Source organism: Opisthorchis viverrini (assembly GCF_000715545.1).
Source record: "Opisthorchis viverrini unplaced genomic scaffold opera_v5_168, whole genome shotgun sequence".
Taxonomy (NCBI): Eukaryota; Metazoa; Platyhelminthes; class Trematoda; order Opisthorchiida; family Opisthorchiidae; genus Opisthorchis; species Opisthorchis viverrini.
In genome coordinates this window covers 441607-465192 of record NW_008751823.1, presented here as the reverse complement: position 1 = coordinate 465192, position 23586 = coordinate 441607, and the positions used below count along the sequence as shown (strand labels likewise).

At 44.4% G+C, this 23586-nt stretch overlaps 1 protein-coding gene across 1 annotated transcript; it reads right to left on the bottom strand.

The window, feature by feature from the left end:
- Positions 1-318: 318 nt before the first annotated feature.
- On the bottom strand, positions 319-13693 carry T265_14263 (hypothetical protein; the record flags this gene model as incomplete). The annotated part of the gene is made up of 6 exons (XM_009172834.1): positions 319-524; positions 2003-2111; positions 3654-3781; positions 12779-13012; positions 13043-13247; positions 13415-13693. Coding segments are annotated over 6 exons (1125 nt in total), but the record flags the coding sequence as incomplete, so codon positions are not given.
- Positions 13694-23586: the final 9893 nt, after the last annotated feature.

Below are 23586 nucleotides of genomic sequence, written 5' to 3'. Positions count from 1 at the left end.
TGTTGGAATGTGTACTGTCAACATCACCCGACATAACGACATTCCTGGCTATCACCACCATAGGTTGTAAGCACAGAAGGTTTCGAATTACACTCAGGCCCATACCGTAAATACCTAGCTATACGACTTTCGACAGCCGATTCACTTTAATGGAATGACAGGCGATTCTATTTGGAACTGCGGACTAGCTGCATGAGCCATCTGACACGATTCAATTCAAAGCATACACACCTCGCAAGTGACATGCGAACTTTGGGAAATGCACTCATTTGCAAATCAATTTGGTTTTCACGCGAGACTCAACTGAATCTCTCGTTTATGATATTCTACGACTGAATGTGCTGCACACAGGCCACTTGGCACGATATTCGAGATATCGCAGTATATTTTCATAAAGGAAACTAACTGATGAGCCCCAAGAAGGGCGAAACCGGTCGTGGGCTGTAGAAGAGTTTTCAGCGACCTTGTGAGTAGTTTCCTTTATGAAAATATACTGCGATATCTCGAATATCGTGCCAAGTGGCCTGTGTGCAGCACATTCAGTCGTAGAATATCATAAACGAGAGATTCAGTTGAGTCTCGCGTGAAAACCAAATTGATTTGCAAATGAGTGCATTTCCCAAAGTTCGCATGTCACTTGCGAGGTGTGTATGCTTTGAATTGAATCGTGTCAGATGGCTCATGCAGCTAGTCCGCAGTTCCAAATAGAATCGCCTGTCATTCCATTAAAGTGAATCGGCTGTCGAAAGTCGTATAGCTAGGTATTTACGGTATGGGCCTGAGTGTAATTCGAAACCTTCTGTGCTTACAACCTATGGTGGTGATAGCCAGGAATGTCGTTATGTCGGGTGATGTTGACAGTACACATTCCAACAGGGGTTTGAAGCAAGTGGACGCAACTGAGCTGATCAGATCGCTCCATCTATATTTATGGGTGTAAATAGCGAAAGTGTTCCGTTTTTGTTATTACCATGTGGTAATATGTTCACGCGCACTAACGGGCTCTTGCTGTAGAGCACTAGGCACACACAAATCGCTACCGCAACGTTCGTCGAACAGTTAGAACGGGGATAGTAACAATTCGAGAAAATCTATGGTTGCTAACAAAACGAATTACTGATTTCCTGCCCAAGGAACATCAGCTACGACGGACTGAATGCCATACATTTTAGCATTCAAAAGCGGGGAGATAAATTTGTTTTATCTGTATATTTTGACGAGAATTTTGTGTATTCCGGACCAAAGCAATTCTTCCAATTAGTCTATTGGTTTTCAGCTGGACTCCATACACTACCAAAATTTCGATCGATCAATGGCAGATTTGAATCACTTCGACGGATACTTTTTTCGGGTGACCTGAATTCCTTCCAAAGATAGTCGTCGCCGGTGCTACTTATTAGATGTCTTTAATTGTTTGAATGTAAATTAGTTCATTCGACCCTGGAAGTCTCGTGAAACCTTTTTGTCAGGCACGACCGAGTACTTCACACTACCACGCTGAAGATGTCCTCAAAGAAGTTCAACGGTAACACATTCTACATAGTGGTGGGGAACATGACAAACAATTTCTGAATACGTGAGTACGTGAATATGTCAGTTCTGGAGAACAACCCCCGAGACGAGTGGTGATGGTCACGGTTTCTTGTTTTGAAACGTTGCTGAAATTTTAATGTCCTTGAAATACATTGCATTTCTATTCGTCATGCCGGTCTCGTAGTTTGGAAGAACTGATTATGCACTTGTACACTATCTGTTTTTGGCACACATGCATGGTGATGTTGTCATCAACAACAACGTGTAGCGACATGCAATCTGACAACAGACGTTCCAGTGAAAACACCTCGTAATGACCTACGAAGGGATTGATTGAAGTCAGTCGCCGCTTCCTCCGAACTAATATGAAACTGTTGTTCACTGACTAATCGTCCAACTTTAGCACCCTCTCGGTGCCTAACTGCCGTGCACCCGAAGGTGCACGAGGGCTGGGATACTGCCAAGTTACCCAAGCCGAAACAGGGGAAGTCGAGAGGCAGAGATCGGGTTCGAACCACGAGCCTTCCGGTCAGTAAATCCGCGTTCTAACCACTTGGGCCATCTCGCCCCCCCCCCCACTGACTAAGCACAGAAAGCAACAGTAAATATGGTGATGTTGAGATGAATTCATCGCACTTTTCGCCATCAGACAGATGATGGGTGTCACTAAAGCGGTCCAGGTTATATCAAATAGATGTTCAGCTTGCGGCATAGCAATCCTTTTCAGGTCACTTTGATGTGGCATGTTGTCCTTCTACCTTCCCACCAGGACGCCTCGAGTTTTTCTGTGAGACCATCGGGGACTGTATAATATGTATCTTGATTGTTTGCGCAGTGTGCTGCGTTTCGAGATTCATGGGATGAGCTGGGCACCCCTTGGAACACCTTCATTTCAGTTTAGGTCATTTTTTATTCCTAGTCCTCTCGAGCAACCTTAATGATTGTATTTCATCAAAAACCCAGACTCCCACGGAAGCGAGCAAGGCATGAATGACGGAAAACATCATAAACGAAGGATTCCGCTGGTTTCCACATGGGTCTCTAGTCAAATTCAGATTGGTGTGCAGATGAGTGTATTAGTCAAGTTTCATACAACCTGGGTTCAAGTAAGACCCTAAGAAGGGCGAAACCTAAAGTGGATTGTCGAATAGTTTTCAGCAAACTCATGAGTAATGAATTGCGTCTATATATGAGGCGGTGCATCCAGTTGTAGAGGAACACCATAAGGGAGAGATTCAGCTAGGTTCCAGATGAGTGCCCCATTAAAACCAAATTGGTAAGGTCTATTCATCGATTTTATGGGCTGCACGTACGAAACAACCTAACGGGTTCATTGCAATCATGTGTCATGCATGGCTGACACTAATACACTTGCCATTTCGCATTGTTTCTGCCCTGTTGCCAAGGCTTGGAACGCATGCTGTGATACAAACCGTTCCAACCCTGTGATGTTTCGGTCTGAACCATGTGGATTCATCTAGTTTACTGTAAACCCACGGAGGCACTCATATTCCCTAGTCTTTCCCGATAGTTTCTTGTGGCGTGGAGCTTACACTGCCAGGAGGTTGTCAATTCGGTACCAAAGACGACGCAAAGATTCGACAGCCGGTAATTTTGGCAGCTTGTGGGTGCATAGGGACCGCCTGCGGTGAACCGGACAGCCGTTACTCATTCTGACAATGAAATCGGAAACTGACTATCAGGCGGAGGTGCGGCATCAAATCTGTTCCAGCCCGCGAAACATACATTAGAGGAGGAAACAAGTTAGTGGGTGGATTTCGTCATCTGAATCCTTTGCTTTTATCGGGAACCACATTTGTGATAAAGCTATCACAGAGGTCATCACCCTCTAAAGTTCCCTTGCGGATTTGTGTGCGCAATTTCAACCCGTGTTCCATGGCATCAATGTGGGAAAAACACGAGGTTAGTCGGAGTGAAAATCGACGTAACCAATGGTTCTAGATTTTACATTCGCAAGTGCCCAGGTGACCATGTACCCAAAGACATTTACCAGGCCCTGTTTCTCAGCCAGCCTCATTGCATTCTCATGAAGTTCATTGTGAACGACCTTTACAACCTGTCAAGTTAAATAACGATCAGTGGATAGGCGCTTCATTTACAGTTTACCGTTCCGAGGAATTTTAGCAACCTTATGAGTAGTACATTACAAACATATACATATATCGCGATATCTCGAATATCGTAGCGACTGAAACATGAGGCGGCCTGGTGCAACACATTCAGTTGCCTGGAAACATCACAAACGAGAGACTCAGCTGGGTTCCAGGTGAGTCTCTCGAAAAACCAAATTATTTTGCAAATGAGTGTAGATTCGCTAAGACCGTTTGTTCATCGTATCCACCGGAAGCCAAGCTGGCTATTTTCTTCTGACACGGAAAACCAGCATCTTTGAGAAGAACTTGTAGAGCACGTACTCAGTGAGGATTTAGACTCTCGTCTTGTAGCACGCACGGCTTTGATNCCTTTATGTATGTTCGGGACTTTGAGACTGAGTTGCCAGGACGCATAGATGATCATGAGGATTTCGTAAGTGTTCACTACAGGCTTACTCAAAAGTTTGGCGACTGTTTTGAAGCATACAATGCATTTTCAAACCCAAAGCCTATGAGTTATGGACATCATGAAGACCCCCTCTCCGTGGCTTGCACTGTAACGAAATAAGGTATAACATACAGTCGTTGGTTTCATGTCATTATCGACTTTGTCTTATATGGAATTTGTCCGGAATATTTAACCATAAGTTTTAGCAAATGCATATGAAATCAATCTAGATGCAATGAAGATTAAAAAACTGTCCAATTTGAGTGAATAAAGAGAATCGCAACATCACAAACACGAGATTCAGCTGAGTTCCAGGCGAGTTTCTCGAAAGAAAACCAAATTAGTTTGCAAATTAGTGTGTTTCGCTAAGTTCATGCAATTTGGTTTCAAGTAGAACATAAGGTTGACGGAAACTCGGGGACTGCGCCTACCTGATGAGCCCCAAGAAGGGCGAAATTGGTTGTGGGCTGTCGACAAATTTTCAGCAACCTCATGAGTAGTGCATTACGAACATACGTGTATCGCAATATCTCGAATATCGTAGCGACTGAAACATGAGGCGGCCTGGTGCAGCACATTCAGTTGCCTGAGAACATCACAAACGCGAGATCCAGCGGGGTTCCAGGTGAGTCTCTGGCAAAGCCTAATTTGTTTGCAAATGAGTTTATTTCGCTAGAACTGTGACAGCTTTGCTTTCGTCTACGCACTTCATTATTTCGAAATGGCCCGTGATAAAATTGTGAGGGCCACAAAAGTTCTCCCTTATTAAACAATGGAATAGTGGTGAAATACCCGGATCTTGACGAGGTTATGTCCAGGGTATCTGGATAACTCGTCAATTTGCTTTTTTTATTCGAATGATGTACAACACTTGGATTGTCAGCTAGTTAGTTTGCTGCCAAGTTTTTTTGGTCGAATTTGACCAAAATGGTCGTACTAGGGTCCCTTTTTTCCTGATCCTTTCAGTGTTTCCCGATTATATCGTATACACCAAACTCTACATTCGTGACGCGCATCCATTAGTAAGTTCATCGATAAGTCTCTTGATTGCTTTTCTTCGCTAAAATCCCATTTTTGAAGCGGAATCCTTGGATTGGATTATGGTTAGAACGTATCGATCGGTTTTTCCTTTCTCCCCTCAGTATGCTAGTCTAACCTCTGCTTGAACAGATTCCATTATTTGAGAACCAGCTTCAGCTGTAAGTCATTGCTTCAAATCACTGTACACGGTGTAAACAACTAGGGCATCGATCACGTGACAAACATGTGACAGGGTATTCAAAATGGTAGGCTTGTCCTGCAAACCTGATTCAACAAGTGAAATGCTGTCAAGCAGACTCGAAGACTATTCTCTGTGGCCCGTTTACGCATCCTCTTTGCAAGCTGTCCACCAGTCATCCAAGAAGTGAAGCATATATTGTCTTGTCAGACCACATCGATGTGTGGGTATCCACCTACCTGCTGCTGTGAGATGAACGAATGTGGGGATATCTCCTATTGCCATTATCCTTTCTGTTTTAGCCCGTTTATTGGACAACGGATACCACGTGAATGCGATTACAACATTTACACCTATCTACTTTGTACTTGCCAAAGTCGTTCAGAACGAGGATCCTCTTCATCGCGAACACGATCAACAAATGTGAAAAAAACATTTTCAAAAGCAATTGGTGCAGGTACTGGTAACCACGCGGCCAGCCAATGAACTGATTGGATCACGTGCGCTTCATATACTACGTTACTTTTCAACCAATCACGAGTTAACCACCGAATTTTATTCTGACTGAGACTTAATTGCGTGCTATCAACTTTACTCCGTACCATATACATCTAAACCAAAGTCCAACGTCAGACAATGATCACAAAACCTTCGCACTTGCTCAAACAACTCAACTTGTCCAAAGGTTATCGACTGAAAAGTATTAAAGACGTAAATGTGCTTGTTTAGTGGCATAGATGCAAACCATTGGTTATAGTCATACAGTCGATAGGTTGCTGACTAATATGGGCACATTCTTAAGGCAGTTTCACCCATACTCTGGACGAACAGACGAGTTTTTCCAAAGGAGGTTTCTTCTCACAAGAGCAAGTTCCATGGGTAATCTCTAAAACGTGTGTAAAACCCCAAGTTAATGTGAACGGAGTTTACTGTACAGGATATATGTTGGCGCAATTAAAATGTAAACGCCAAGATCGTTTGCCGAAGGGTATCGTGCCGAGCCCGATGACCGGAAAAAATCACACAACCAGAACAACCTACGTTCGGATGAATTAACCTATCAAACGCTACACATTTATTCCTGAGGACGAAGTAGTTCAGTTCGATATTCAATCTATTAGAGAAGACTTAATTGAACGCCTAACTCGATTTACCCCTACGAATGCGTCAGCTAGTCTGCACTATGCATAACACGATGGTTGGCATCGAAGAACGGTTTGTGACTGATTGAGAGGTAGGGAATTCTGGTGACTTTCATTCGGAACACCATTTCTCGATGGTGAAATGAAAACGGGATGTAAAAAGGCTATAGTACACAGAGGAGATTAGGATGCTTCCACGAACGCGTTCAGTTCGTACGTTTTGTTCACGTCACAACCACGAACGCTGTCGATTGTTAGGTACCTATGCAACGTCATAGACCGTGGGGGTACTGAGTAGTCTCTCAAACGGCCTTTTACCTGTCCGGACCTACCACAGCTCGTACTGAAGCTCCTGTAGGACGAAGGTGCCAGTCATGGTTTTGCTTAGGTCGTTCAAAATTGTCCAGTGGCCTGCACCTGTAGGGGACACAACTGCTTTCCTGATCTCTTCTATTATTGTGACGTGGTGTGAATACAGCATGATAGTTCCTGAATCCGTGCTCACCTTTCCTCGTTAGTATGCACATAATTTCACATCCTGAGTTGGAAAAATGCACGAGGAGAGTCGTGGTGAGTTAGGCCTTAACTACGGGAAAAGTTCGACAGATTGCTGAAGCCTTCTTACCGCGAACACGACACTCGAATGGCGAGCACAAGTTATTCCAGGTAGATTTTATGTCAAAATGGGGCTCCGTTGCTAAGAGCTGTCTGTACCGTCGCGCGGCAGATTCCATAAACCGTGAAGTCTCGGTTCACGCGTTGAATGCTACCACCCACAGCATAGCAAAAAACAGGTCCATCGATGCCATTCAGTGTACTTTTATTTGAACAACTGGAAAGGACTCAGACTATCCCGAAAGTCATGGTATCCCAGCTGAAAGCAAGGGGGAGACTAAGAAGAATGCAGTCATTACCGAATGAATGAAGCTCAAAACTTTAAACTAAGTCTCTCAGACGAACTATGTTGACAATGACTTATGCACCAGAAACTGGTTCTTTCCAAAGTTATTTCAACTTCACATTCTAAACTAAGAAAAGCTAGTGAATAATCTGTTCGAATGTCAGAGACCGATGGCATCCATAATTTACAGAAGGAGAGTCATTGCAGCAGCATTAGCCCATTTGACATCAGCTTCCACTTTACGTTCATATGTGCAATCATCAGATGCAGGATGAGAGTATCTGCCAGCCCATCGGATCCAGCGGTGCAGAGTGGGATTTTCAATCACCCCATCGCATTCTTCGAGCGTTTGTCTTTGCCCATAACGTCTGTGCCAATGGTTCTATGGCGTATTCAACAACCTCAAAGTGAATCCACTTCGATCGGATCATGGTCAAACATACATCCACCTACCATGGGTCTCAGTTCGTAAAATGTTGTCTTGACTAGTCGCAGTTAGTTGAGTAAATAAAACCGGTTGGTTATTCGTATTCGGCGGTGCATGCCAATCACAACAGGCCTGCACATTTCAAACACACGACGGCGTGAATAGCTCGAGCCCCATGGGACCCCAGGACATTTTGCCGAGTGACAGCTGCTTGGAGTGACAGCTGAACGAGTCACAGCGCGATAAACATTGGTCAGCATAGCTACATGGAAGCTTCTGTCAAATCTCCAATACATTGCAAGCGTGTTGCTTTTAGACTTTTTATTGAAACATTGATGGGCTCGCCGTCTGCTCTGTGCAACCAATGTGACTCAACAATGGGGAGACCACAGTGGCGACGCCATAACCAACACTGATGAATCATATCTAGGTCACATGCTGAGCGTGTGAACAACTTTACTGCTGCTGTCTATCTGTCTCGCCAACTATGCTACACTTCGGTAGATCATCTAAGAAGTTGACAAAGCTGTAATACCAAAGCACGGAATACCAGTACAGAAGAAATTGAGGTAATGGTCATCCAGCGGAAAGCACCGCCATGACGGAAACACCGCTGGTTAGGACCATTGGCCGCACAATGCTCTTAGCTGCGAAACCTTTGCGAGTGGAATGAAACATTCTAAGCCCAAATGTTGCATTTTGTTGCGTATGTGCTCAAACCAAAAACCATCCTAATCTACATCCACACTTTTTACAGCTCACCGAATTTCATTGTCCACCGTAGCAATCATACATCTGGCGAAAGTCTGGTGGAATAATTTTCCAGCATCGCTGCTACCCTGAAATGCCCAAATGGGGCTCAAAAGTTTGGACTGGTACTCTGAACTCCATTGCCCGATTGTTTTAGTCCATCAGGGACACGTCATAGCTTTCGAAAATTCAATTCCCTTGAGCGAATACTGAGTGCTGGTTAGGACATCCAAGACAACCCGCTTCATTCTGTGCCGTCGGTACCCGAATAATTTCTTTGATCGGTCTTACCTCGCTCCTTTCTACCACAGTCATATTTCTATGTATGTCGGTCCACTTTCCTGCTGTTTATACATTCACGGCTTCGGCTAACAATGGTTTTGAAGTTCATCTTTCCAAAATCTGGTGCACTATCAAACTGATCATGGGGGTATCACGTGACAGAGACCAGTAGCAAACAGTAGCGGACAGTCAACATGCAACCACCCGATGGCTTGCTTCCCACCGCTGTATCGGATACATTCTTGCTGTGAACTCGGGGTCTTAGAGTTGGCCCCAATCAGTACCACACTGGACCGATACTCAGGTCGTGATCATCCCATGAAATAGGTAGCAACCTGCACTTTACTGAGACAGAGAGACAGAGACACAGTACAGGTTAAACACCGTGATATAAAGGTCTGGGAAGTGACACGTTTGGTGTGCGATGGTCGCAGCACCATGGTGGAGATTGGTCTGCAAAAAAAACCCAAGAAATCTACGCAAAATATGCTGGATACCACATTCTCATGTTCTACTTGAACCCAAATTGGACTGTTTTCGAGAATACACTCATTCGCAAATCAAGTTGGTTTCCACGAGAGACTCAACTATATCACAAACGAGGAATACAATTGAGTCACTCGTGAAAACCANGTTTTCAGCAACCTTGTGAGTAGTTTCCTTTATGAAAATATACTGCGATATCTCGAATATCGTGCCAAGTGGCCTGTGTGCAGCACATTCAGTTGTAGAACACCATAAACGAGAGAATCAAGTGAGTCTGTCGTGAAAACCAAATTGATTTGCAAATGAGTGTATTTCTCAAGTTCAAGTAAAACTCGGGGACTCGGGGACTGCGCCTACCTGATGAGCCCCAAGAAGGCTGAAACCGGTTGTGAGCTGTCGAAGTGTTTTCAGCAACCTTGTGAGTAGTTTTCTTTATTGAAAGAATACTGTTCTCACTGCAGGACCATGAGTAAAATGGAATGTTTCAACTGTTGTTGACTGTGGTTGCAATTGGACGGCGGTCAACATTTATAAGTTGCCTATGTTAACCATAGCGCAGGTCTTTCGGTCATCCATTTCGCCTGAACTTGAAGCCAGCTGATCAGTTTCAACCGTTCTCGGGCCTTCGATTTCGACTTTGGTTCTTCAGATGACGGCAGATGCAAGTGTTGGCTTTGCAGCAAACTGCATTCACCTTCTCCGAAGGACTTCAGTGCTTGGGATTTAGTTCTTCCATTTGGTCCGAAGGATGCCGAGCAAACTGCAAATAAAGTCGGCCATGAACTCGAACGTGTCGTCTGTATATCGTCCAGATTTGTCTGCCGTACGAATCCAGCTCCGTCTATATGCGGTCACTGCTAATTTCTCGGGGCCAAACACCAAGAGGGCTCCTGCACTTTGCTAGTTCATTTCACTGTCAAGCGCGGGATCTGTAGATGATGGGCTGTCAAGGTGGCGTGAATCTGTATGATAAGCCATCTCATAGCTACCTAGCTGAATACTTGGTGTTTGAATTTGACCCCCTGATAGGTGGATTTATAAAAAAAATATCTTCTAGGGACAGTGCTGTTTCGACTGAAGCGAGCTGCCACTGAATCAAAAACAGTAACCAGACTCTGGATACCGATACAGAATTCCAAAAATATGACTTGATCATCCGCGAATACCAGCATACGGACATTTGACCCGCACAGCAATGTTTGGCCGGGAAACGTTTTCCGTATAAAAAGTTTGACTATTCTGTCTGGACAATCAAACTTTCGTAGAACGTTCGGCAGTACTTTTCTGTTGACTGTGCCAAAAGTTCTGGTGAACAGCTCGTAGACCCCTTGGTTGCCTTTACACATTTTCTTGTGTTATAGCAAAAATCAAGTCAGTCGAATTTCAATGCCCTCGAAGTCCACATTGCTTTTCTGTTCTCCAGAATATCAATGACTAGTCGACTGGGTATGCTACCAGTCAGTAGGCTAGCGTCCATCCTTGGAGCAGCTAGCATTGTGTGGACCAAACACGGGCAACTCGCAGTAACCAGTATGAATTTATAACCAGGCCGTTACCCGATGTAAGGATGCCCACTGCTTTTTGTCGGACTTCTCTCTTTTACTGACATGGAACTGAGTTCCAGCCAGTGTAACTCGGGGGTTATTGCAACACTAAGGCCTGACCAACACGCAAAAGTGGCAGCTTCAAGTCAAGGCTATGAGTGGCTGGCTGCCCCACATGGATTTGCTTGTTGACTATAGCTGAATCGCTGGACACCTGACCATACTTATGAGAAAGTGAATGGTTGCCATGGTGCTTGATATGCAACTGTGGCTAAACCTGTGAACCGATGTAAACCCGCCGGAATAGTATCAGTGGCCAAACTCACAAAGACCGGTTTTCATGCCCCAGTTTGCAGGCATGGCGCTAGCATCTGATTGAGGAACGAGATCCTTTAGACTTCATTCTAAGCCCTTACTTCCCTCGCATATGATCCTATCCTCCACAGGTTGTCCAGAATGAAGTACTTCGGTTGTTGTGGGTAACCTGTGGAGCCAGTTCAATAGAGTTATGGCTTCGTCCGTCAAGAATCAGTGTGAACTTACTTTATCGTCCTTACGACTACGATATGAAGCTGTTTGGAAACACGACCCGATGCCAAAACATTCCGTAACCTAACCAGCGCAGCTGACTGCGAACTTGGCGGCTGTTGATTCCGTATATTTTTTATCTTCTAAAGTACTTGATTTTTCGAGATCCGTTCCAACCAATCGAATGAGAGATATGATGCTGGTATGCCGTTCATTTATTTCTGCTCTAAAGAGTAAAAACAACGTGATGGCATGGAAACCCACGATTTTTTTAAATGTCGGATTGTAGATGATTGCTCCAGACCCTTCCAAACGCGAAACTAGCCTCCGGCACTCACTGAAAACGATTGGCAGTAAAGCAGGAGTGACTCTACAGAATAGGTCGACGGTTTGATTATCAACGTTGGAACATCACTTGAATTCTATTACATACGGGGTGCCCACATACAGGCACCCCATCGTCTCTAGGCATCCCAATCTGACCTTCCCCTTGGGGTTCTGGGCAGGAACGAGAAATCTGGAAAAATAAGTAGTTAGGGTTATGTTGTTCATTATCGCAACAGTGAATTTTGATGGTCTGGAATTCAGTAATCTTATCTGAAACAATACCTTATCACGAATCATCTGTTGTGAGCATTGGATTCAGTCATGTAGTGAATGCGCCTCACCGGACAAAAACTGTGTGCTCACCATAGAGACCAAACCCCAGAGCCAGGTAGAATCATTGTAGTGCTGAGCAAGCCTTTAAAAATCGTTGATGGGTACATTGAATTATCAAGGATGGCATTCAAGTTTTCCAACGTTTTCCAAGTGTTGCTGAACACGATCTTGTCAAATCTTCTGCGTTCGCTTGTTTCTGTGTTCACCAATCGTATGTGGAATTCACCAAAATGTGGATCGATTTACAGCCCTCTGGTGTGAGGAGAGAAGGAGACTGCATTGTACGCACCTGCTCAACAAAACAACAAAAACCGTCATTCCACTTTACCCATGTGAGCTCTCAACGCCACATGTGTTTCCACCGCACGACCGTCGCTACTGCTAAAAACAAAACCCAATACGGAATAACACCGTGATCAAGTACCATTTTTACAGTCGACCGATGCACGAACTATGTCGTGTGGGAAAAAACAGCCTGGAGCGATTTCGGACATGCACACAAGATCTAACTGGAAGGTAGCCTAACTCAGAGTTGTCCAGCTGGATATTCCTTCCCTCAGTCTTTTGTGAATCGACATGCAGTGACAAGTGTAACACTGTATAGCGTATTTGTCACGCGTATGAAGCGTCACACTTGTAAGGCGTGTTCTACCCAGCGATTTCTAAAAAAACGAATTATCCTTCCATTGGAGCCAATGAAAGAATTTGTGATGTCTTCATAAAGGAAACAACTCACAAGGTTACTGAAAACTTTTCGACAGCCCAAGAAGGGAGAAACCGGTCGTGGACTGTCGAAGAGTTTTCAGCAAACTTGTGAGTAGTTTCCTTTGTGAAAATATACTGCGATATCTCGAATATCCTACCAACTGAATCATGAGGCGGTCTGTGTGCAGCACATTCAGTTGCAGGACATCATAAACGGGTGACTCAGTTGAGTCTCCCGTGAAAGCTAAATTCCAATGAAGGAATTTGTGATGTCTTCATAAAGGAAACAAGTCACAAGGTTACTGAAGACTTTTCGACAGCCCAAGAAGGGAGAAACCGGTCGTGGACTGTCGAAGAGTTTTCAGCAAACTTGTGAGTAGTTTCCTTTGTGAAAATATACTGCGATATCTCGAATATCCTACCAACTGAATCATGAGGCGGTCTGTGTGCAGCACATTCAGTTGCAGGACATCATAAACGGGTGACTCAGTTGAGTCTCCCGTGAAAGCTAAATTGTGTATGAGTGAGTGTATTTCACGAAATTTGTAATGTCATTAACAACCGCCTGATGTTTGACAGTGATATATGATGGTGGGGGTCTGTAATCGCCGTAGTCTGATTCTGGTGCATCTGTGTCAGCTGCGTTTGCTGTCGGACCGGTTGGGATCGATACACCTGGTCCAACATGAACGAAACGATTAAACGCGATTGCCCGATCTATTTGTGACTGATAGGCCAACTTTCTCTTCGGACCGGTTGGGATCGATACACCTGGTCCAACATGAACGAAACGATTAAACGCGATTGCCCGATCTATTTGTGACTGATAGGCCGATGCAGCTTTCTCTCTCTCTCTCTCTCTCATCGCATATTTGCGGTTATTGCTTGGAACTGTGACGGGGGTGGGGTGATGTCCCATGACACGATCGATAACAATGACACCATGTAGGCTGCCTAAGGTAACGAATATGATTCGAATGACTAATGATAGGCAACAGATATCTAGAGAATGGCAACTGATGCACTGAGAAATCTGGTTGTGAAGACCCATAGGTAATAAGAAGCCAGGGCTTCTACAACGAATGATGTTTTAACTGGAGTATAACTGGATAACCTTTTACACATTTGCATTGTATAGTCAGAGGCTTACATTCGCTGTTTGCACGTTGAAAGGTGGGTTCATCAAACAGGATGTCAAATAGAAATGGACACATTATAAGTGAGGCGACCAGGATCCCTAATAATTTCAAAAACCTGTCTTTACTCAACTCCGGATCGTAAAGATTCAGTGTATCTAGCCAAACCCAGATAGATGATGCATTCATTCCAACTGTCGAGATTAAGTGCACGTGTGTGTGGAAATATCATATGAAATATACGAGGGCTGGGATACTGCCGGGGCGCCCACACCTAGACAGCAGGACGATTAGGGTCCTCAACCAAAGCCTTTGGCTCAGAAGCCTAACAGCAAGTCAGTGGCCTCTGGCGGGAAATGCAAATGCATTTCTATGGAACAGGTCGCCACGTGTTTCAACCCCCAACCTTGAGGGCCAGGAGACTGTATTCGCCAGACTTCTAACCACTGGCCAACCTGGTATGAGAGACTATGAGTGCCACGGGGACGCTCCCCAGTATAGCTCAATGGATCGCTGAGGTGCGCGAACCGCCACTCCACGGTATGGTTCAGTCTCTTCGTGATAGTCCAACCTGCATGGCTCGTGCAGGATTAGATCGCTTCCAGAATGATCCTAGTGAAGAAGAAATAGTCTTCAGGGGCAGTCATTAAGACAACTGTGTGAGGATTCGAAGAGCAGCTTGAGCAAAGGCGACCGTCATTTGTCAACTCACGATGGAAGGAAGAGTACATTGAACATTAAATAAAAACCTCGTTTACGTTACCCACCTCACCAGATTCATTTATGAGTTTGACGTGTGTTAGTCTGGACTCGACACTAACAGATGTCACCTGAAACAGGCATGATCAAACAAATGTAGGAAGGTAGTCGAGCCTTTCTTACAATCAACAGCTTGAAAAGAAAACTCATAAATGTATGGGGAATAAGTTGGATGAAAACTTTCTGACCAATGCGTTCAACAAATAGTTCGGTAGTTGGACAGAAGAGACCTTTTTCAGCTTTGCATTTCACTTTGGTGGCCAATGTAGTATTTTGTACTTTTCAGAAGCCTGTGATGTTCGAACTCAAAAGTTTGCATCTACTTAATTATTTTTCTTCTTGGAAGGATGCGTTGAAAGTTTGAAGGTCTTTCTTTGGGAGGGGATGGAAATGTGTAGAAATAACATGCCGTTTTAAAATCATCACACGCAGCAAAAACACAGTCCTACGGTTACAGCCCTCCATACCTGTTCTCATATGACGTGTCAAGTTGTGTCAAAGATCCCTTAGGTCTATCAGTGGACCCAACAACCTGGGTAACCTTCCGTACCGTCAAGCAAGTATGCATTGTTCCTGGTTCCTGTAGAAGAGATTTGTCTGCAATCAAACTTACCCCTGTGGGACTTTCAATAGTAAACTTCAAACACTGTATGCGCTGTTTTTGATTTTTGCCCCTCTAAGGAGGTCCCCCAAAAAGTACGCTGTCGGGATGGTCTAAAGCCCTACCTTCCTTGGGGCTCACTCTGTTCAGGGGTTGAGATCCACAATGGATGTGGAGCACTTATAAGCTGTTATCGACATGCAGTCAGATTAGAGCTACAAACATTAGAAGAATAAATGTTAGGCGGTCTATTGCTTACGATTAGCATAGTTTTACCTTAGAACATCCAAACGGGTCAAATGGGTGACAAATATAGACGTAAACCTCACGAGGCAGACGATTTTCTGGCGTGCGAACTGGTTGTTGTAGAAAGTATTTCAAATGGTGATCTATCGCAACCCAGTGTCCGCTTCAGCATCTTCTACATGTTCTGTGGTGGTTAGTAAGGAACGGAAAATGATTTCTCTAGCAGTAACTACTATAATTTCCTTTTCATCGGCTCAGAATTATCCCAAGGAATGCAAGGTTTCCTGAGGTAAACCCATTCGGAAGTGGATAAGGGACGAGTTTTCCTAATGAGTCCGTTTCCATCTGGAAATGATCAGTTCTTGAAGGGCTGTGATGAAACCACTGTTCTCGAAATGACACGAAATAGATGGAGAGACGGTTCCTCAATCCAGGTATTTGTAATAAAACCAATTACCCAGTGAGTATGTATTTGTGTGTCAACAACTTTTGGTTTTGAATACAGCTGCATGCTGATGTCAAGTTCATGACACTCACTCGATTGCCACTGTCGGCAACCTGGTTCTACTGCCAGAATGAGCGATGGGGTAGTACCGATTTCTAGATATTGGGGACGGCAGATCTCGACTCGATTGAAGACCTTCTCAGAACGTCCATTCAAGTACCTCTAATTGTTCCTATGGCGTTGTCACCTTCGTGTCACTCAGTAGCCATTTCACTCTAAGCCAAGCTGTTGTTTATCAGCATTTTACAGAGTCTTCTTTTGTCACTGTTGTTTGCAAACTTGAGTTGTGAGATGACCATTTTTGTCATGAAGGTTGGTCCCAGCAAACAGCGTAAAAATACAACGTGCACGTATTGATTTTTGGCCATCAGACGGTCTGGCAAGCCCTTCTGCTTGATATGAAACGATTTCCAGTAAATTCTAAAACCACATCACAGAGGTAGCTGAAAGGCCACTCGCTGAGTAGTTTGATTTCAGTATACTGTTGGTTTCGGCGATCACCACAGTTGTTGCTTGTAAAGTGGATAATGAATGCATGTTTCATTTGCGAGTGTGTCATCATATATGCCTTAGAATTTTATACGTATCCTGAAGGTCGGCTTTTCCCGTCGTTACAAGTATTACTGCTGACAAGCATCGAAGCGGCATTACCACACGTTTTCGAATTACACATTCAGTTTTAGTGTGGTAACTCCCTTCTCACGGCCATTAGAACGCTGTCCATCAACTACAGTTACGCGGTATCAACATACCTCAGGCTCACCATCAAACCATCAGCGTGCATAGGCTTTATTGCTGGCTCTGCCAATCATCCAACTGGGTCCGTGTGTACCAGCCGCAACTTTCGTTTGCTAAAAATCAATTGGCCTAAAGAAGACCTACAGAAAGTCTGCTGTAATCTCGCATCAGAAGAAGTACATCAATACAAGGATTTGTCCACGAGTTGACCAGAAAATGCTTGAGATGATCCCTTCTAGCTACTTCGTGTTTTGCACTTCGTGGACTTCTGTCGGTGGTGTGACCGTTATTAATCAGCTCTGACCAGTGACTGGAACAACTACCCCTTCGGGTTAACCTGTGTGATAACTAAACGTTAGATTGAGAAGCAATGAACTGATCTACTGACCGATGAGTGCTTTTGTTTTGGGGTTGTCAACATGATCAGCGTGAACAAAAAAGGTGCGTCAACTGAACAATCTGGACTCATTTAATGTTGTCCTTTTGCTATTTGAATGGGCTAGGCCTCCAACGGTTAACTTAATAGCAGTCCAACTCACCATACAAAGCGACAACTGATATTTCGTTTTCACTGTCAATTTAGGAGGCCCCATTTGAATTAATAGCACAAAGTAAGGGGTGGCGCTTCGTTTTACGCCCCCCCCCCCTCGTTCGTTTTTCTGAAAGATCGCTTCCGGTAGTTTCGGTCACGCGTAGATGACATAATCAGACAGATGGCGTTCGAATTCGCCCCAACATGATTCGGGGCCGGATGGGGGGGCGATAATGACGATGACAGTTGTGGTGAGAAGGTTGATGCTATCATTAGTTCGACTCCACACACGGCTTGACGATGATCCTTCTTTGACATGAGCTCAGTGATTACAGCCATTCATTCGATAACCTGGTGGTTAGAATTGTGTGTGGGGGAGGGAGAACAGCACGTTCACAGTCGTAGGTCCCGCCACCATAAGCTCACTGATAACCTCAAGTGCACAGACGTCCGGTGAGCTGGAAAGCAGGTCAAAGGGCGTCTCGCTTTTCATCTATTCGGCATGTCGCTAGCAAATAGACTACGGTCCAGATTAGCAATCTCCAAATTTGTTCCAGTGTATCTGCCATATTTCTGCCCTTAAACTCATCTGCTGTAAAAAAAAACCTAATGCTTTTTACTCAGTAATGCAGAAAGCGCATTGATATTTGAACTCCTATTACCCCACACGGGAGAGGGTGTTCATTTTATGAGCGGATACGCGTGCGTAGAAAACAGTGACTCACTACCAAGATTTACCACGTGAGCACTGACCTTGAGTACAGGAAAGCCCCTAACCGAAGAATGAACATTGCTCAATAGCGCAACACATATACATGGTTTACCGTCGACCTGCACTGTTTACCACCATGACTCATCCTTCCGAATTATTCGAGTAGACGCGCAACAAGCAGAGGGTTTTTCGCAGAACTCGAAGGGCCATAAAAATGTCTATAAACCACACATCGCACCCTATTCCCTCTCCATTGAGGATAAAAGCAAGGTTAGGTCGATAAGATGGATTATGTGGGTCGTGTGACTTTAATTTTTTATTCCGAGGGACATTTCGCTGACTGAGTCCACTGAGATCCAAACAATCGCCTTTCGCCGACCACTCCGAGCTTATCGGGTCATATGTAGCCTTATGTCCATTTCGATTTAATTCGTACTGTAGGGCTTTCTCTAGGGATAATGCAGAATCTTCCGAGCTGTCTTCTCATTGTAGTGTCAAGGTCATGAGACTTTCCCACTAAATTGGTAATGATGAAATCCCCTTCACTAACTCTGCATTTTCTCGTCCTCTTTCTCGAACAATCTTTGTACCAAGCCATTGAGACAACTCTTCACATTGGTTCTTTCGGCAGTCGCACATTTCTTTAGCTCCTCAAAAACTCAGTCACCTCATGCGTCATTTCAAACTACTTCTGTCGGTTCAACTCAAACCGCTGCCTGATTCGTCTTTTTTGCTGGCATTCCCTAAGCAGCCATCTCCTGGGAGCTGCTTTCCACTTCGAGCATTTTCTCCTATAACACACCAGTATCTTACCTCCGATTACATAATAGTAAATTTTACAAACTGGAATTTCAGACTTTGTTGGCTGCATTTTTTGGGGAAGTCAAGTTGTTGGGGGCGAGATGGCCCAGGTCGTTAGAGCGCGAATTTACTGACTGGAAGGTCCGTGTTTCGAACCCGACCTCTGCCTTTCGATTTACGCTGTCTAGACTTGGGCAACCTGGCAGTATCTCACCTCTGATGCTTCCCTCTGGTGGCATGGCAGTCAGGAACAAAAAGGGTACTACAGCTGAACGAAAGATGTATGTGTTGCTGAGTGTCGTTTCGAAAGGTGACGATCGATAACTAAACTCAAAGATGGATTAGAGTGCTATGAGTTGAAGAAAAATAATGTTCTTGGGTCAGATCTTCAAGTGGAAAGTGCCAGAGCACAAATTTAGCTGGGCGAGCGGCGGGACTTTGTCCAGTTTAGTTGTTTTGCATGTTAGCAACGGTGAAATTATTATTTTCTTATAGTACTGCGATGCTTCACGGAATTTTTTGGGAATCGATTATTCATTCGCAATGACTGACCCGCCTGAATAGGGTCATCGAAGCAACTATTTTGAAGGAACTTGCAGCAAAACGATTACTACCGTATCAACGTTTGTGTGAGGCAGGCACGCCTATTGGACACAACAAATTACACCTGACCACTCAGAGCGACTGCTTCTGAATACTGAATATCAGTACGATGCATACATACATGAGTGTACACACCATGATGATCTACACATGCGCATCGACCATATTGATCCGGTCGCTTCAGAACAAGGCGGTATTGGAGCATGACACGGTAGTGTCTACGTAGCTGCCTACTAAACACTTGTGTCGCTTTGGTTTCTTGCAGGCATCATTAATCAGATTTTGGCCATGCTATCGAGTGATTGGTTTGTGACTTGGATGAGTTGGTCAGATTTGGAGCAGTGTTCGCGATGAAGTGTTCAGTGGAACACAGATGCCTGAGTGGTATGACCTACGTCCAGGTGGGCAACTTAAATCCGCGTTCACATCACTCGTAGATGAACAGTCCTCATCATTCCATGACGGATGTGAGAAGGCTGGTGTTCCAAACCCGACACGACCAAGGATGAGGTCTAATAAGAGTGAAATTCAAGTCTGGTACTTCCCCTCTTCGGCATAGACTCACCAGAATGATTGCGGCAGGACAGGAGCAGGGCTATTCAAGCGAGCGTCATGTGAACGTGAATTATGCGAAGTCTGTAACGAATCCTGAGAAATTCGTGAGCGCGTAGTATAAAAGTAAAGGCAGGTCTGGCTAGTGACCCGAACCGCTCGCTTATCGAGCTTGCGTCCTACCAGCTGAGCTACTGAGGGTGCTTGCGTCACGTTCACGCTGTTGAAGTGCACAGACAATATTCTATATGTCAGCGCCACTAGTGGGTATAACTCACGAATTTCACAACGACCTAGAGGCTCATGTCTTTTAGATATAGTGTAAAATTGATATGACGTAAGGAGTGACTGACCAATGACTAAGACTGACTAAAAGCACTTATAGCACCTAAAGCCTTGTTTTCCTCCGTCCGATCCATCTATCCTAAACACTCCGATCATGCTATTGTGGTTTTCATGTCCATCTTCTCCATATTTTACCCTCCTGCCAACATTGATTTTTCTTGACCATAGCTCAGCTGACCCGGTAAGTACATCAGAGGTCACTCGATCGATCGTGTGTTCGGTAAGTGGCTGTAAAGGCGCGTATGCTCGGCTGATTGTTCACGTTATTGACAGATGCGTCTCGCTAGGTATACCTACCAATGGTTTGTGAATTATGACCCACACACTCAAGTAGATCACGTCAGCCATCGTCGTCTTACCTGCTGACTGTTGTACAGCTCGTGCCGTCTAGATAGCCATCGGGCAGTCTTGTTCCGTTATTGTCCTAAGAGCTATGCCGCTGGATACAGGCTGCTCAGTCACTATTTTTGTCTATATGTGAAATTGCTGCGCCACGTAAAATTTGAGTAGTTTTATCAGTCACCCTGCAACTCGGACCTGATATGAGCATCACATTGGAGCCGGGGGACTTGATGTATGGTTGACAGGAACTTCTAAAAGGGCCGACTAACCAAGCAAATTGGATGAAGTGAAGTTCATTTCTACGCACACTTTGTCGGTGAATTCTAGCATTCCCAGTACAGTAGAGGAAATAACAAAAGAGTGAAAAATAAGTGAAGTATATGCAAGGATATGTACTGCTGATGAGCGCTAACAGGAGTGAAGCTCGAATCCAGTGCTTCATCGTTCGATGTGAACTCAAAAGACTAACTGCAGCAGACCTAGAGTAGGATGGTTCATAGGAGAGTGATGTGAACGTGGATGTGGATAAATGAAGGGATGAATAGTTATCGAGAAATACACTCATTTGCAAACCAGTTTGGTTTTCACATGAGACTCAACTGAATCCATCATTTATGATATTCTCCAACTGAACGTGCTGCACATAGGCTGCCTCATGTTTCAGTTGGCACGATATTCGAAATATCGCAGTAGATTTTCCTAGAGGAAACTACTCACAAGGTCGAAGAGTTTTCAGCAACCTTGTGAGTAGTTTCGTTTGTGAAGGATGAACAGTTAGTTTAGCAAAAGAAAAATGTTGTAATATCGAACTCCAGTGGACTACAATTTACAAACATTCACGCCAGATAAAGTATGGTGGTGTTACGGTGAATTCGCACAAGAGTTGGCTAAAATTTGGATCTCATGTTGGCATGGGTTTGGACGTAGAATTTAGGATGGACCGTCGCGAACAGCATCGATCTTGTCGTCGTGCAACGTCGTTGGATTCGCGACAACCAAGTGAGCTAAAATGAAGGATACCAGTGCAACATACAAGACAGTGGATAGAAAGCCAACAGATGGAGCCTCGTTGCCTTCCGGGTTGGTAGTTAAGGCATGTATGGCATCTTGATGAACTAATCCAATGGGCTTACATTAGTCACAATCGCCTCCACTCTGAAAATAAGTGGCCTGATTCTTTGAGTATTTGACAGAACAACATAAGCAGCAGTGCTCTGCACATCATCACCTAAAGAAAAGTAGCGGGAGTGAAAAAAAGTAGGCTGAAACGGACATCTAAGTGGTTTCGTACATTCAAGTTAAAAGAACGTTCAGGACACGAGGTCGTAGTGAAAATGAGAAAAGTACTGGAGATCGGGACAAATCCGACAACCAGGATATGAGTAATCGATAACGATGTCACCAACATGTTTGTAACTACTGAAGAATGGGGTCATTGCGAAGTGTTCGATATACATGGAAAACATGAAATGAGCACCGGGGTTGATGGAAAGCTGTGGCCAGTGTAGTTGGTAAACTGTTTCCAGTCCATAAAACAGTTGTTCAGGATACTGATGATATCACTGAGAAGATCAATTGATCAATATCCCGAGGAAATTTGTTTGATGGAATAACATTAGTCTGACCGGTTCACTGTTCCTCTCTAGGTGTAGAGCGTAAGGGCGTGTGTAAGGGCAGGGCGTGCGTGCCTTGAAGCACTTTGTAATCCAGTGGTATCCTCATTTTTCCAACAGTACTTTTTAAAAGATCTGAGCAGCGGGACGGTGCAGCCTGTGTGGCTAGATCCAAGGGTTTTTTAGGAGGTGGGGTATACAAATTCTCTTCCGGGAATGGAGCATCTGACGTGTGGACACATAGGCCGAACAAATGGAATTGTGGAGGAACTGGGGCAACACATTCCTTTAAACTAACCGGGGCTAGTATATTAGGGTCATTAGGCTGGAGCTGCGCTAGTTCTACGTGAGACACCAGTGATCCAGTAGACAAACAAAAGGTTTCTGCAAGAAGCGTAGAGAACTCCTGGTTGAGTTTTGCGACATCAAAACTTGTGGTAGACCTGACACTACAGAGGTATTACAGGAAATGCCGCATTGCTTCTAAAGTGGCTCCGATATGCAGGTAGTCTAAAAGTACAGCCTCAAATTTAACGACTACTAATCAGCGTTCAATACTGACTCTCTGTTCACCTCCATAAGCTTGTTCTTTAACTCCCCGGATTGGCTTCTTGCTGGGTGAAGAGTGTCCAGCAATACTGACTGGTGACGTAGGTTGAGACAAAGATTTAGCTGGTTTGTGTGCTCGTAAACCGGCGAGCAGTTTTGGTGAACAAACAAAGAGAAGTCAGTACGCCAGGTTTCCTGCCGAGTAATCATTTGTTCGGACTAGCTTTGATGCACAGCCTAATTAGTCCGGGAAACTGTGGTGTTAGAAACTCATCTGTAAAATAGGATCATGTTAAGGGAACATGCAGCTGCATCTGTCGTGTATATTCTTCGGTTGAATGTCTTGCAAACGGAACACGCAGAGACATCCACTTCGGTATTCATACACGAAATGATATTTTGTGAAAACTGGGGGGATTTCGAAGAAGGGTGGTGGATCGTCCAGCTTGATAAGTGGTGTTGTTTCATATAGAGTTGGCTTTAACGCACTAGCCCATAGTGCAGTGGGCTGATTTACTGAGGAATCCTTGTTTACTTACAAAAGGGCGAGTCATTCAGAAGCAAGTTCATGTTGACCGGGGACCCAACTGAAATTCGACTGATGGGCGTAGGGAAGAGTTGAGAAGGGAAGTTAAGTTCGTGGAGAGGGTAGCGGTGTATCGATCGATCTCTTCTACTGGGATGTTGGTTACAAATGTGAATGGACCGGCATTGTGGTAAGAAACGTGTGTTGCGCTGAACAGTCAGATATGTTAAAGGCCTAGTACCGAGATTATATATATATATATATATATATATATATATATATATATA